Consider the following 15,009-nt stretch of genomic DNA (forward strand, 5'->3'; position numbering starts at 1 on the left):
ACATGTACATTATTTACACTTACATGTAAAGTGCAAAGTGTGATCAAATGATACATGTAGTAACATTTTTCTTTCTCCTTTAAATTTTGGAAATGTCCTTGATTAACGACCGATCTCAAAGAATTTTAAGCTTCAATTTTGAGTGGAATAAATGTTTAGTCTAGGTCATTTTTGTATTCATACCAATCAGGTATAATATTTACGTTCAAAGCTGACCAGTTGTGCCTTTGAGAACTGGATCTATGAAAAAGTGACTCACTGGTTCAAACTTGTATTGTGCATGCAGCTAACTGGATAATTGCAACACACAAGTTAGAAATCCCAAAACCTTGTGTTGCATAATACTAAGTCACCCACAAAACCACATAGTGACACTGCATTGTGTGCTTGATGTGTCTTTCTCCTAGTCTGTCCAAGCTCTCTAAAGATCGTAGTTCTAAATAAACTATGACTCCTCAAAATTCAGCTAGTGACTGTTTGGTTAACATATTTTTGAGATCCAAAGAAAAAAAGAGAATATTTTTGACCAACTGGTCAAGAGTAGAGTTTCCATTTACTAGCTCTAAATCATATTTTAATTTCGTGTTTTTGCTGTCAACAGCAGTTTCATTGTTCGTCTGAAAATGACTATGTTAAATTTAGATTTTAATTGTTTTACATTTTCGTGCTAAAGTCTGAGCCACAATCGAACCTTGATTAGTAGAGCATAATATGTTAATTCACCCAACTTCTAAGATAGGGGCCTGGGTACTACTCTGTCATCCAATGTTGCTCTCGTTTAGTTTCCTTGTCACGCCGTAACAAGAATCAGTGACATTAAAGGCATGTATTTGTGAAATGGATGAACTCCTATCTATGACAAGGAAACTAAACGCTAAGGAATCAACCACTGGCAAAGCAATCAATGACAAGCGTCCTACTTTGCCATAAAGACGAGTACCTTCGCATCACCTCGACCGCCATCTTGTTTTCCCAATATTCACGGCACCACGCGGAGCAGACCAAACACCAACCACGAGGGCAACAAAAAACACAAAGGACCTCCCCGGCACACACAAGACAACAATGCCAAAATACCAGTGCCCGTCCCTGAATGCACATACGAAATGGAAGACGTCAAAGATGAACTCGCTGCCGTGTTGCTATCGGTCCACTCAACTGGTACACACGCCGCTTCACCGGCCAGCGCTGCACGGGCCGCCGCCAAAGCCGAAAAAATCCAACGACCCCCCTTGTATCTGCTGCAGGATCCAGCGATGAAATGGTCATATTTCTAACTCGCTAGCAGGACTACGTCGAGGCGACTAAAGTTACGGGCAAAGACAGGGTCGTACAACTACTCGAATGTTGCGACGAACAGTTACGCAAGGACCTCACAAGGAACACCGGCGGCTCGCTAACAAATAAAACTGTGGACGAAGTAACGTTATGGCAGCTATCGAAAAACTCGCTGTGAGAGAAGAGAATACAATGGTTGCTCGAGTCCAACTCCACAACATGAAACAGGACCGGGACGAAACAATACGCAGTTTTGGCGCCCGCCTACGCGGGCAGGCTAGTGTGTGCAAGTTCACCATTAAATGCCCTACCTGCGACGCGTACGTCAACTACACTGAGAATATCCTCTGTGACGTACTTACACGTGGCCTTGCAGACAGCGAAATTCAGCTGGACCTGTTAGGTGACAAGAACCAAGATATGGCATTAGAAGAAGTTTTTCAATTTGTTGAAGCGAAAGAGGGTGGCAAACGGTCTGCCGGGTGCATTTCAGATACCCTTGGGGCCAATGCAGCCAGAAGTCAATATTGTCGTGGCAAGCACGAGGAACTGAAACAGCGCAAGGCTGCAAACAACAACAAGCTGTGCACTTATTGCGGCCGACGAGGCCATGACAAGAATGCCGCACCCAAGGTCAGGAAAACTGCCTGCCCCACGTACGGCGTGTTATGTTAACCGACCTAACCATTTTGAGACAGTATGTCGCACCAAGACCACGCCGAGAAACCAACCACCAGACCCCTCGGGTAGTTCACATGGTGAAGCCGAGGGCGCTGCATTTGACGCTCTCTGCACTGCAACCAGCTTCAACCAGGATTGGGTTAGCAACATCATCTCATTAGATCACCACCTGTACAACCACCTCAATGATTGCTGGGTACGCAAAGCCTCTAAGCCCCAGCCATTCATCACACTCACCGCCACAGTCAACCCAGCCGACTACACTGCCTTGGGATACAAGCTCCTCTCTGCCATGGCTGACACTGGCTGCCAGAGCTGCCTAGCCAGCATGAAAGTGATCCACCGCCTTGGCCTACGTGACACTGACCTGATGCCAGTCACAATGCGAATGCACGCTGCAAATAACAATGGCATAACAATTCTCGGCGCCGCCATCATGCGCTTTTCTGGTACCTCTCCATCTGGCCACACCCTTGAAACCCGACAAATAGTGACAAGCGACTCTGACAAGCTGTTTCTCAGCCGAGAGACCTGCACAGCGCTGGGCATGATTTCTGAGCAGTATCCTACTGTAGGTGAAACCTTCCAGGCGCACACAGAGATGGGACAGGACACAGCCACCGACGGTGCAAGCCATTTCCCCCAGGCTGCCACATCACCTATACGGGTTCCATTCCCGGTTCTGCCGAGACTGGAATATTTGGCGACCTTCTTTCCCGCTAAAGTTCACTCAGCTTTCCATCCTTCCGAGGTCGGTGAAATCTGTACCAGCATGCATGGACTGCTTAGAAGCGGCTGCAATTTGCACCTGTATATGCTTCCAGTCTGCTGGGGGTAAATTGATCATTGTAAAGCACCCTTGAGACGTTAGTGATAAGGGCGCTATATAAATGCACCACTTTACTTTACTTTTTTTTTTTTACCTGAGAGTGCACATAGCACGCCTTGCACCTGCCCACGACGCCAGAAACCACTGCCCCGGCCAACACAACTACCCTTCCCAGCAACTGAGGCTAACAGGCCGCACCTGCAACAATGACCTCTGGACTATTACAGCACCAGTACATTCAATACCTGTGAGCACCAGCCAGTCTACCACTGATGGAGGGTGTCCCTATGAGGCTCATGGTCGACCTTGAGCCCGTACCAGTAGGTGAACCAATGACACGGTGCCACCGCATGGTTGTGTGTGCAAAGAAAAATGGTAAACCTCGCCGCACAGTGGACTTCCAGGCACTCAATCTTCATGCCACACGTGAAACCCACCACACACAGAGCCCATTTCATCAAGCCTGCTCTATACCAAGTCACAAAAGGAAGACTGTCTTTGACTGCTGGAACGGCTACCACAGCGTACCCCTCCACCCAGACGGCCGCCACCTCACCACGTTCATCACCCGGTGGGGGCGATATCGATATAAAACCGCACCCCAGGGATACATAGCATCCGGTGATGGCTACTCAAGACAGTTTGATGAGATCGTTGCCCATGTCCCTAACAAGACCAAATGCATTGACGACACGCTACTCTGGGCAGACAACCTCAGTGTGAGCTTCTGGCAGGCAGTTGATTGGCTGGATATTTGCAGACACCACGGCATCACCCTTAACCCGGACAAATTCGTCTTCGATGCGGACACTGTCAAGTTCGCTGGCTTTGAAATCACCAATGACACTGTGCGCCCATGCAGGAAGTACCTCGATGCCATTCGCGACTTCCCGACACCTGCCAACATCACCGATGTGTGCTCCTGGTTTGGACTCATCAACCAGGTGTCGTACGCCTTTGCTGCCACTGACCGCATGCTGCCATTTTGCCAATTACTGAAACCTGGCGCACCCTTTGTCTGGGATAATGACCTGAACAACCTGTTTGAGGAATCTAAATCAGTGATCATCGATGAAATTGAAGAGGGTGTCCGCATATTTGACAAATCCAAACCCACCGGCATCGCATACTGGCTCTTTCAAAAACACTGCCGATGCCCCACAAACACGCCTTTCTGCTGCCGTACAGGCTGGAAAACAACATTGGTCGGAAGTCGCTTCACTGCAGCTGAATCCCGCTACTCTCCAATTGAGGGGGAGGCCGTCACTGTCGCCGATGCCCTCGACAAAGCCAGATTCTTTGTCCTTGGCTGCAGTGACCTGACTGTTGCTGTGGATCACAAGCCCCTGCTCAAGGTGCTTGGTGACCGATTCCTCGAGGACATTCCAAATGCTAGACTCCGTAACCTCAAGGAGAAGACTGTGCATTATAGATTCAGAATGGTATACATCCCTGGGGTTCAGCACAAAGCAGCTGATGCCGTATCCCACCACCCTACTGGCCCAAAAACCCCAGAAATGCTGATCCTACCAGATGACATCGCCACCACCAGTGATTCACCTACCCCACCCCCACCTGATCCACACCAGTGTTCATTCCTGGATCACATCCGCTGTGACGAGCCGCGGCTTGCATCATGCTCCCTTGCAATCGATGACCAGTGTGCATCATCAGCTTCATCAGCACTGCGTACTATAGCAGTCAAATGGGACAGGGTCAAAGTGGCGACAGCGAGCGACCGGGATATGGTACACCTGATGTCCATCATTGAGTCTGGCTTTCCAACTTTCCGCCATGAGCTGCCATCCGTACTCCGGGAGTATTATCAGTTCCGTGACCACCTCTACACAGTAGACGGTGTCATCCTCTACAAGGACAGAATAGTCATACCACCTTCACTCCGCCAACATGTCCTGTCTGTCCTCCACTCAGCACATCAGGGTGTGACTTCCATGACTGCCCACGCAGAAACCACCTTCTTCTGGCCAGGCATCACCCCCGCCATTACCGCCTCACAAACAAACTGCTACCACTGCAACCGCATGGCACCTTCCCAACCCAGCACGCCACCCTCTCCTCCTGTGCCACCAGCATACCCCTTCCAGTGCATATGCGCTGATTTCTTCCACTACAAGGGCATCTACTACCTTGTTGTAGTTGATCGCTACTGAAACTGACCCATCATTGAACACGCAACTGAGGGCTCCCAAGGCCTGATCTCCTGTTTACGCCGCATCTTCACCACATTTGGCATTCCTGACGAATGTGCGACGGATGGTGGCCCCGAATTCACTGCCCCTGTTACATGCCAATTCCTGAAAGACGGGTGTGCATCACCGCTTGTCATCGGTGGCATTTCTACACTCAAACTGCAGGGCAGAAGTTGCTGTAAAAACTGTCAAACGACTAATCACTAATAACACCAGCCCCACTGGCAGCCTCAACACAGATGCACTACAACGCGCCATCCTCCAGTACCGCAACACTCCTGACCCTGACACAAAGTTATCCCCAGCCCAGTGCGTATTTGGCTGACCAATCCGGGACTTCATACCCATCCTGCCAGGTTGATACATCCCTCATCCCACATGGCGTGACACCCTCGCCGCAAGAGAGGAAGCGCTACATAACAGGCACATGAAAACAGCTGAGCGGTGGACGAAACACACTAAGCGACTCCCACCCCTGAGGGTTGGCGATCATGTACGTATCCAGAACCAGACAGGTCCGCATTCCACCAAATGGGACAAGACAGGCGTTGTTATTGAAGCCCGACAGTTTGATCAGTACATTGTGTGAATAGATGGTTCCGACAGGGTTACCCTACGCAACCGCAAGTTTCTGCGGCAATACATTCCCATGCAGACACCGCCACCCAAGCGAACTGTCGACGATGACTTCCGACACATCTCCAGGCCGCTGTTCCAACCTACCACCACACCACCCTCCCTGCCAAGCCCACCCAGTACACCAGCTGCCCCACCACGTGCTCAGTTACCAGCTCCAGCCACCGGTGGCCCCATGGCACAAGCAACCCCGCCCTGCCCCAGCCACAAAATACCAGCCCCCGAACCTGCATCCCCAACCCCACCAGTCCCGCCCTCCTCGGATGTTCCTGCTTCTCCCCTGCCTACAACTGCCAGCCCAACTACCCCTGTTACATCTTCCCCTGCGGGTCAGCCACCACCAAAGAAGCCGCCCCTAGCCGTGCGGAGATTGCTGGATTACAACAAGAAAGGCCTCCTGGAACTATGAACAGTGCATGATAAAAACTTTGGCTGATGAACATCTCGAGCAAATCAGTGACACATTGACTGTCAAAACTTCCCTTTATTTTTGTTGTTGTGTTAGATTACAGCTGTATCTTCAGCCATATTAGTCTTTACTGCCCCTCTTCCAAAAACTCGGTATTCCTCCACAGGAACATTAAAGACTTGCGGGGAGATAGAGCATAATATGTTAATTCACCCAACTTCTAAGATAGGGGCCTGGGTACTACTCTGTCATCCCACGTTGCTGTCGTTTAGTTTCCTTGTCACTCCGTAACAAGAATCAGTGACATTAAAGGCATGTATTTGTGAAATGGATGAACTCCTATCTAATAAGATTATTCCAAACTCTTTGATCATGCATTAGTGCTTCTAACTCCTGGCTAGAGTCTACATCAGCAACTAGCTTTATTTATTTAAGTAGTAATATTGACTGTGGTCATCCTCTACTTCTATGAATAGTTCACTTAAATCACACCGGAAAAAGGATGGAAGAAAAAGAAAAAACTCTTTCACACACCATGTATAATCATTAAGCAATTATCATACAACATACTGTCAAGCAAATTAGTGATCGTGACAAAATTTCACTTAAAATAAACAGGAAAATTAAAATTCATTTTGCTTATCAAAGGCAATGATCAATAAAATAATTATCATCATGATGGTAAATTACATTAGTCAGAGCTGACAATGTTCAATTTTAAGATATCATTCATAATATTTTTTTGGACCATATACTATAGGTAGTTTTTAAGATTCTTCATCGCTGCCATGACAGTCGATTAAGAACGTTTTGCTGATTTTATTTTAAATGAAAGCATAAAATAAAGTTAAATAAAAGTAAATTAACTCAAATGTACTCAAAGGGAATATTTTGTATAACAAAAATGGTTTTCTTATTGCATGAGACAAATTTCAGTTTTGTAAATTTAAGAACACCTTAACAACGTTTTCAGCTTCACACCGCAAAAATACATACACCTGTAAGAACGCTGAGCCTTAGGTCCAAAATTAGACGTTCTTATAAAAAAAAGTGCATTCTCAAAAATTATGCCACAGACAAAATTGATAGACATATCTTGAAAGAAAAGATAAAAACCTTTTTAAGTGCACTGATCATTATTCAAACAGCATTTTATTCTTCACTATTTTAATATATTTGCTTTTGAATTTTCGTGATATTTAATCTTGGATTAAATTTGCTGGAAGTATATGACTCCGTTCCTTAAAGAAATTTTTTCAAGATGGCTAAGAAATTGTTATTAATTCATGAAATGCTGTTATAATTTTTTTCCTGGTATCTTGTAAACATTTCACGCTCGGATATGGAATTTCCCAATTATTTTTAAAATGCAAGCGTGCCTCTTTTCATGCGACAGGAAATATGCAGAAATAATTAATTCCATATTGCTCTTTAAGTTACCAAAGCGAGAGTATGTTCTGCGAAACAAGAAAACGACACCTAGACTTTTCTTGTGGTTAATAAAAGATTACGTTTGACATCGTGCACAGATTTACATGATTGTATTTTTAAATTGAAGTTTACTCAAGGAAGACAATAATTATTGTCGCGTGTTGTACTATCTCGAGGGTCTCGATCCTCTTATTAAAGTGAGAAAGATCAGCAAATATCCGCAGGTCTAACCACATTTATTCGAAGAAAAAAATGACTGTTTAGTAACTCACAAACTGTTTTCGGACATGTTTACTGTATATAATGAACATTCACCTTTATGCTATAAGCACAACTTACACCTCCAACTGGAGGCATAATTAACGTGAACATCACTTAGTTATATTTCAGTATTTAAGAGTTCGTTTGTCCAAAAGCGATATCATTAAGGGCATATTTGCGTCTCAGCAAAGATTTTTTTTTATGATCTTTGATCATGATGCAATGACTGGACACTTTGCAAACTAACACAGATTTTAATATTACAGTTAAGGAAAAAGTTAAGTCTTCTTTTGGACGAAATCTCTACAAAATCGTGAAGAACGACCAAATACTTACAGTTAACGGCACGTTCACTGTTTTTGCTCCCATCAAGGGGTATGAGAACTACACTTGCTGAACTCATAATATAACAATAATCATCGACCAACAGGAACGTATATTTTTGTCGTAAATGTGTTTGTGTTCATATTCTGCCAATCAAGCCAATATACGTCGAAATGGGCTCGTCGAAATGTATTATGGGGATTTAGGGTTTAACTAGATCCGTGAATTCGATTGGTTTTTGTTTTCTATACAGTAACAATCACCAATCAAAATACTCGATAGAAGCACCATAAAGTTTGCGTAATCGTAGTGTTCCCTCGAATAGCTTAATCTCGGCGATACCGGTACTTCCCTTTGGTCGGTTGTAACATTATAGTATGGCTGAAAAGAGAGTAATCTTGTTTGCTCTAGACGGCAGCGAAAACGCTCAAAACGCTCTCAATTGTAAGTGTAACTCTATTTGTTAATTGTGATGCTTGTGTGGGCATGCCGGGACCTTTGACAATTTATGGGATGTGGGTGTGAAACGTTTGGAAATGTACTAGTGTACCACTGTACTGGTGGAGTGTAGTTTTAAATCTAACAGTTCAGGTAGTTTATTTTACACAATGCAATAACTTAACCAAGATCTGGGCGGCTTTACAATCTAATTTGCGCAATGTACCTTAACCCATGTCTTGGTCTGTTGGTGCATGCATAAGGCCCTTGACATGCAACTGTTACTTTCCAACCTTCCTTCGTACCTCGTACTGCCCACAAACTTATTTGGCCGATTCGACAACTTTGTTGAAAGATTTGTTTATTCTGAATATCCTAACTTGCAAATCAAAGCGACTGTGGGAAGCGGAGCAAAGAGAATTTAAATAATTTAATATTGAACTTTCGTGATTTGCATACATATACAAGAGGCTCTAGAATTTTGGTGCAAGGGTGACGTCATGTCGGTGGAACAATACAAATTTCATCACAGATAGTGAAAACTGGACTCAATACATTTAGTTAATATTGTTAATTTTGAGAAACTAAATTACATGAACTCTTGGAAGTTGAGTGACTCTTGGAATGCAATTTTTTGTAAAGGTTATTTTTAGGCAACAAGGGGATACAATCTGACTGATTGGAATGATTTCCAAACAGGTCCCCACTGTATTATGCATGCAGAGTAAATTAATTATGCACATGTACTCTGAACCAATTATCAAATATACACATTTGGCTAATTTGTACTGATGGAACAAAAAAAAAATTAATTTTTCCATCTCCCCTCCCCCTTTCTGTTTCTCCTTTAGACAAATCTCTCACAATGTGTTTACTCTCTTTTGGCCAAAGCTTTTCTGTTCTGTACTCCTTAACATCCTGTCCTTAAGTGCCAAATTTATACCTCTTTTTGTCACTTGCGGCATGCCTTGAATTCTGATCCATTGTAAATCTCTGGATTAAGAGTTCAGGTCAACAATTTACACATTTACACAAGTACATACATGCCTTGTGCCTAGCACCTACAAAACAGAGGTTACAGGTCGGAGAATCCTGTTTTACCACAACTGAAAAAACCCCATCCCTTTATTGATAATAATGATATATAATAAAATATTATTGAAACATATACAAACCCATGCACAGTATATAGTATTACGTAGTTAAACATGTGGTATTATATTTTTTTGACATGGAATAGGAAGTTTATAATGTCTTAAAAGTTGTTGTTCAGGGCTGTAGTTAAATGGTCGAGCTAAGTACTAGTTAGTCTCCCACACAGAGCATGCGAACTAGAAATCAGAAGGTCATAGATGTAAGTTGCACTCCTGGACAGCTCTTACTACATTTTTTTCTGGAGTAGATGCAGGTTTCCTTTCTGTGAATACACAGCTTAATAAATTGGTTTCTACTTAATAACATCTATGTCCACTCAAAAACTGCATCCCCTTTAACTGGGAGTGAGACTAATAGATTTTACCAGAAACCCATAAGGGTTGAAACGTGTAACGCGCGTTCACAGCTTCCGAATATTCAGTGCGAACTGATTGGTTGAATGTTTCAGTGCTAAGTACCATATTTGGAAATCCCTCGCTCTTGTTGTTCCAAATATGGTACTTAGCAAATTGAATATTCAGAAGCTTGTTTCCCAACACACAAGGGGCCGTTACACATTTCAACCCTTATGGGTTTCTGATTTTACTCTATAGTAACTGTTGTGAATGGGGTTAACTGTTACTGTGTGTTGCAGGGTACTTTACAAAGTGGAGAAAAGATGGTGATGAGTTGCATGGATTTTGCGCTTGGGAACATGCTCATCTTGCTACTTTCAGTTTGTCAGGTAATGATCAGGCCCTAGTTGTTCAAAGGTTGGATAACTTTATCCCGTGGATTAAAGCCACTATCCAGAATAATAAAATAAAATATTCTTGGTTTTCATATGATGTCATGTCAAAGTTAAAAAATAAGGAATTATCAATCCTTTTGAGATTTTAGTTTAATTAGTTATTAGAACAGCTGAAGACGCACCTTTTCACAAATTTTCAGTTTGATAGGGCTTTTCGTCTTGTGATGAAGCAAGGTTGAATTTCAAAGCTTTTGCCTGACACAATATTAAAATGGAGGCTGGGAATGCTGTCACGTAGGTTAAAAAAGAGACTTATCTGCTGAGATTTTGCAATCTGAGCAGCCCTTGTATGAGAATAAGTACTCATATAGATGTTTAGGAACCGTCAGAAGATGACTGCAGGCCTTTTGTAGCAAAACTCAATGACATAAAAATTGTTTTGAATTTCTTCAAAATGTTTAAACTGAAATGGGCGGGGCAGTCACTTAATAATTCGGGCCCATTCCACAGAGCAGTGTTTTTCGTAGTAGGTACTTCATGTTAAACGTTGGTCAAGATTTTCTTACATGTCTTTTAACTAGATGTGTTTAGTGTGTGCATATTCACAGTTAGGAGGACAAATACTAAATCTCTGCAGAGATACAAATTGTCAGATAGTGATTTATCCTCTGGATAAAGTTTATATCGATGCTTAGAACAACTGGTTCTGTTTTACAAAACAGCAATATCTGCTGGTATTTTTAAACTGGGAGCATTTGCATAATTTTAAGGTTTCAGTATACCCCAAGTAACAACCTCATGTTGTGATTGCTCCATGGTCACACGTTTCTTAAAAACCCCAATAAAGTATATATTTTCTGAAATAAAAGGAAAGAAATGAAAACCTTTCCTCAAAATAGCGATCATTTTCCAAAAGTATGTAGTTTTGCAAATTGAGTTCGTTTCCGGTCAGAATTTAACCAGAGAAAGCGAGCGGCATCGCTACCTTTCCTTTACACTGTGATCTAAAAAACTGTGTCAGGGAATTTTGATTAATTGCCTGGTTTGTTTTTTATACGCTGTTAAACTGTAAGTTTAAATTATAAAACATGCATTAGCTTTGCTTAAATACTCCTTACTTTCGAAGGAGGCAAAAACTAAAAATTCCCCAACACTGTTTTTTTGCCACATTATCTGGCAACACTCTTGCCAAATTTCAGCGAAAAAGGATGAAAACTGGGTGAAAACGAACTGGAAACGTGCGCCTCATTCAATGAAATTTTAGTTTTGAGAAATAAAGCAAAATACACTTTAGGGCATTTTTCTGGTGTAGGGAGATTAGATCTCAAAACGTGTGAAAAGTAATTACCTTTTGATCGATAAAGTGAGGGCTCTTCTTACATAGACAATGGCAATTTATCTTGCTCAGACTAAATCGTGTGATGCAAAGGAAAACGTGCTGCGCTTCTATCACGTGACTTTTAATGACAGTTCAATTGATAATGCAACTTTTTGACAGCTTCTCATTAGAGATAATTATTCATAGAATCGTTTTTCCTTTATAACTTTGTCTAGAAGAAACTTTTGCGGGACTTTTTGCAATGAAATGAACTAGAATTAGAATAGAATTAGAACTAGAATTTGGCAAAATTATCAATTTTGGGGTATACTGATGCCTTAACTCTTCCTGTCACACAAATGATTTCAGGAACAAAACAGACTACTTGTGTTCTACTAGTTTTCAAGTTAAGAGCTCTTTCTGTTTACATGTGTAGTCTTGTGTAATGCATACATGTATAGTGTTGGTTTTTTATACAGTGTAGCTCCTCCAAATCTAAGTCAGTATTTCTAGAGATATTTAATAGGCAAGTCACTTAAGAAGTCTTATATAGTAATGTTACCCTTGTTTGGCAGCTCCTTTTAAGCTACCAAGTGACGAATGGCAGAAAGTTGTGAATGAAACCATAGAGCGTGTTAACAAAGTGAAGTCTCAGTTTGAAAAAGCGTGCCAACAATACAAGGTGAGCTTACATGTATAACCATATTTAAGAGAGGCACTTAAAGGGAGACTAGTGTCCAAGTGCATAGCTAGGGGGAAGTGCTGGGGTGCTCCTGCCCCCCCCCCCCCCTCTTTGTAAGCCTTTTTTAAAAAGCAAATAACCTACAATATTCAGGTGGCAAAAACGCCACAATCTGGTGAGTACCCCCCTTTTGAAAAGTCCTGGCTATGCCCCTGGTGTCTGAGTCTTATATGTGCCAGTCAGTTATCTCTCATAATACTATTTTTGACAACAAACTACTCAGCTTTCGTTGAATGAGATAGTGTTAGTGAGATTAACTCCTCAGTGATATGTTTGGAGTCATTGGTGATGGGCTCCTCATGTGCAGACTGTTTAACCCATTGACTCCCAGGGGTTCCCATTGACGAGTAAAATTGTCTGGCATTAGACAGAGTAAAATACTAACTCTGGCCATTTTAGGCCGGTTTGGGCATCAAAGGGTTAATTAATGGGGACATAGTTTTCCTGTGAGTGATTAACCCATGATTGACTCCCAGGGGTTCCCCATTGACAAGTAAAATCGTCTGGCGTTAGACAGTAAAATACGAAGTCTGGCCAGTTTGGGCGTCAAAGGGTTAATCCAAAGAACTTCAATTTTGGTACTTGAACCCTAACCCTAATGTTTTTGATGTTTAGTATCATTTCAAATTGATTTTGCTGTACTAAGAGTTTTTTGAGTCATTAACCCATTGACAAGGGGAGTGGAGTGGGACTTAATAGATTTTACTTTGTCCAACGCCAGACGATTTTACTCATCAGTGGGGGTGGTCCAAGTGTCAATGGGTTAACCAAACCTGGTGAAATGGCAGAAATGACACAGCTTATAATGGTCTCACCATCTGCAAAAAAAAAACAGTCTGCTACGAGTGTCGGTAGAAGGCCCACCAGGCCGGCGCTTATCTCCAGTTTCTGTAGCATGAAGTGACTCTATTTCTACTCCCGATGGGATGCTAGTCCATGGCAGGGTTACCCCCAACATTAAATTCGCTGGTACCCATTTATACACCTGGGTGGAGAGAGGCACCATGATAGTAAAGTGTCTTGCCCAAGAACACAACACAATGTACCCGGCCAGGGCCCTGAACCCGGACCACTCGATCCGGAGTCGAGCACTCTAACCTTGAGGCCACCGCGCCTCCCTGGCCATCTGCAAGAAAGGAAATATTCTCCAAAATGTGTCAGTGCAGAAGCTTCTGTTTTATGACAACTACTTTGAATTTAAAGCAAAATAACAATGAACCAAATAAACAAACAAAATGGAATCTGCACACTCAATACAACCATTTTCAGACTCTGCACATTTCCTTTACATTTTTTTACAATTTTACCTTTTCCCATCTCCTGAAAATAAAAAAAGGAACTGACTGTACAAAACTGCATGTTTTTGCAATGGTAGCCTCTTGTTCTCACAAGGACTCCTTCCATTTGCATGCACCAAAAACAGGGCAGTAGAGAGAACTCAGATGGGCCATTGGCTCAGCAGTAACATCCTTGTTTAGGACACTTGTGGAGGAAGTGTAAATTTCAAAGTCATTAATTTTGTAAAGCTTAGATGTGTAGCTTTAAAGCTTTTGATGCCTCTTACATTTCACCCAGAACATTCAGTTGCACTTTTTAGAAGTCTTAATTTAAACTATTATTAATTTTGTTTTGCTTCAGGTCAAAGGCCACTTTAAGGAGAAAAACTGTAAACCTGGAGAGGGAATTTGTGCTGCAGCCGAGGAGTTCCATGCTGATCTAATTGTGATGGGCACCCGAGGATTAAGCTCACTTCGGCGTACAGTCCTAGGCAGTGTCAGTGATTATGTCTTGCATCATACTCATATCCCAGTTGCAGTGGTGCCCACACCCCCCCAAAAGCCTGCCAGTGACTAATTGCAGAAATTCTGCATAGGGAACTATGTAGACTTTCCTTTTTTAGAATTAAGTGTTTTTTGAAATTTTAGGGCTACAGGTATTGTAATCTCTTGTGGTACAAAAGCTTCATGCTACATAATTTTAGAAGTCTGGGTCTGTAGGCAATCTTATTGGAAAATTCTGACTACAAACAGGCAAGAAGCCCTGTTAATTAAATTCATAAGCACTTGTAGCACATTATTTAGCAATCATGGATAGTAATATACTCTAAAGATTAGAGTATCACCTTGGCAATCGTGTGCACTTTCAGCCTTCTCTTTTTTTGTAACAAAAAGATTAAAAAGAAATTACAGGTTTTGCCATTTGGCATAACAAGGTTTTCCAACAGAGTGTTTGTGTCCTGTTTTTAAGTACTAGTAATAGCCCTAAAGCATCCGACACTCTGCTGACAAAAAAAATTGGCTACTTTTTCTGTAAACAATTGAAAAAAAAATTGAGGCAGATTGTCTCAAACGTAAAGATTAAAACTCATTTCGACAATGGCAACATGAAGATGTCTACACATGATCATCAATTTAGCTTTTGCAAGGTTGCATTTGGAGGGCTCTTTTAAAAATGGTGTGCCCACTAACACCCTAGAGAAAGGAGCTGTTATGCCCCTCATTAATACTTACTGGTTTACAACAATAATAATATCATCATGATTCCATGAGTGCGTGTTGGATATGAGG

At 42.3% G+C, this 15,009-nt stretch overlaps 2 protein-coding genes across 2 annotated transcripts in view; one reads left to right on the plus strand and one right to left on the minus strand.

Annotated features, from left to right (window-relative positions):
* LOC138012502 (universal stress protein in QAH/OAS sulfhydrylase 3'region-like) overlaps positions 1 to 8,240 on the minus strand; it is a 15,076-nt gene extending 6,836 nt beyond the window's left edge. Inside the window, exon 1 of the mRNA XM_068859285.1 lies at positions 8,072 to 8,240. Coding sequence (XP_068715386.1) covers positions 8,072 to 8,138 — 67 coding nt within the window. The 5' untranslated portion in view covers positions 8,139 to 8,240. The remainder of the gene's footprint in view (positions 1 to 8,071) is intronic.
* A 104-nt stretch (positions 8,241 to 8,344) lies between these two features.
* LOC138012500 (universal stress protein Slr1101-like) lies at positions 8,345 to 14,667 on the plus strand. The gene is made up of 4 exons (XM_068859284.1): positions 8,345 to 8,503; positions 10,287 to 10,376; positions 12,276 to 12,382; positions 14,081 to 14,667. The coding sequence occupies exons 1-4, from the start codon at positions 8,437 to 8,439 to the stop codon at positions 14,294 to 14,296; spliced, it is 480 nt and encodes a 159-aa protein (XP_068715385.1). The 5' UTR covers positions 8,345 to 8,436; the 3' UTR covers positions 14,297 to 14,667.
* The last annotated feature ends 342 nt before the right edge of the window (positions 14,668 to 15,009 follow it).

This window comes from Montipora foliosa, chromosome 8 (genome assembly GCF_036669935.1).
Source record: "Montipora foliosa isolate CH-2021 chromosome 8, ASM3666993v2, whole genome shotgun sequence".
Lineage (NCBI taxonomy): Eukaryota > Metazoa > Cnidaria > Anthozoa > Scleractinia > Acroporidae > Montipora > Montipora foliosa.

Bases quoted from the DNA above. Each gene is read 5' to 3' on its own strand.
- LOC138012500 (XM_068859284.1), top strand. From the start codon at position 8,437: ATGGCTGAAAAGAGAGTAATCTTGTTTGCTCTAGACGGCAGCGAAAAC. The intron at 8,504-10,286 runs GTAAGTGTAACT...TGTGTGTTGCAG, and splicing joins CGCTCAAAACGCTCTCAATT to GGTACTTTACAAAGTGGAGA. The intron at 12,383-14,080 runs GTGAGCTTACAT...GTTTTGCTTCAG, and splicing joins AAGCGTGCCAACAATACAAG to GTCAAAGGCCACTTTAAGGA.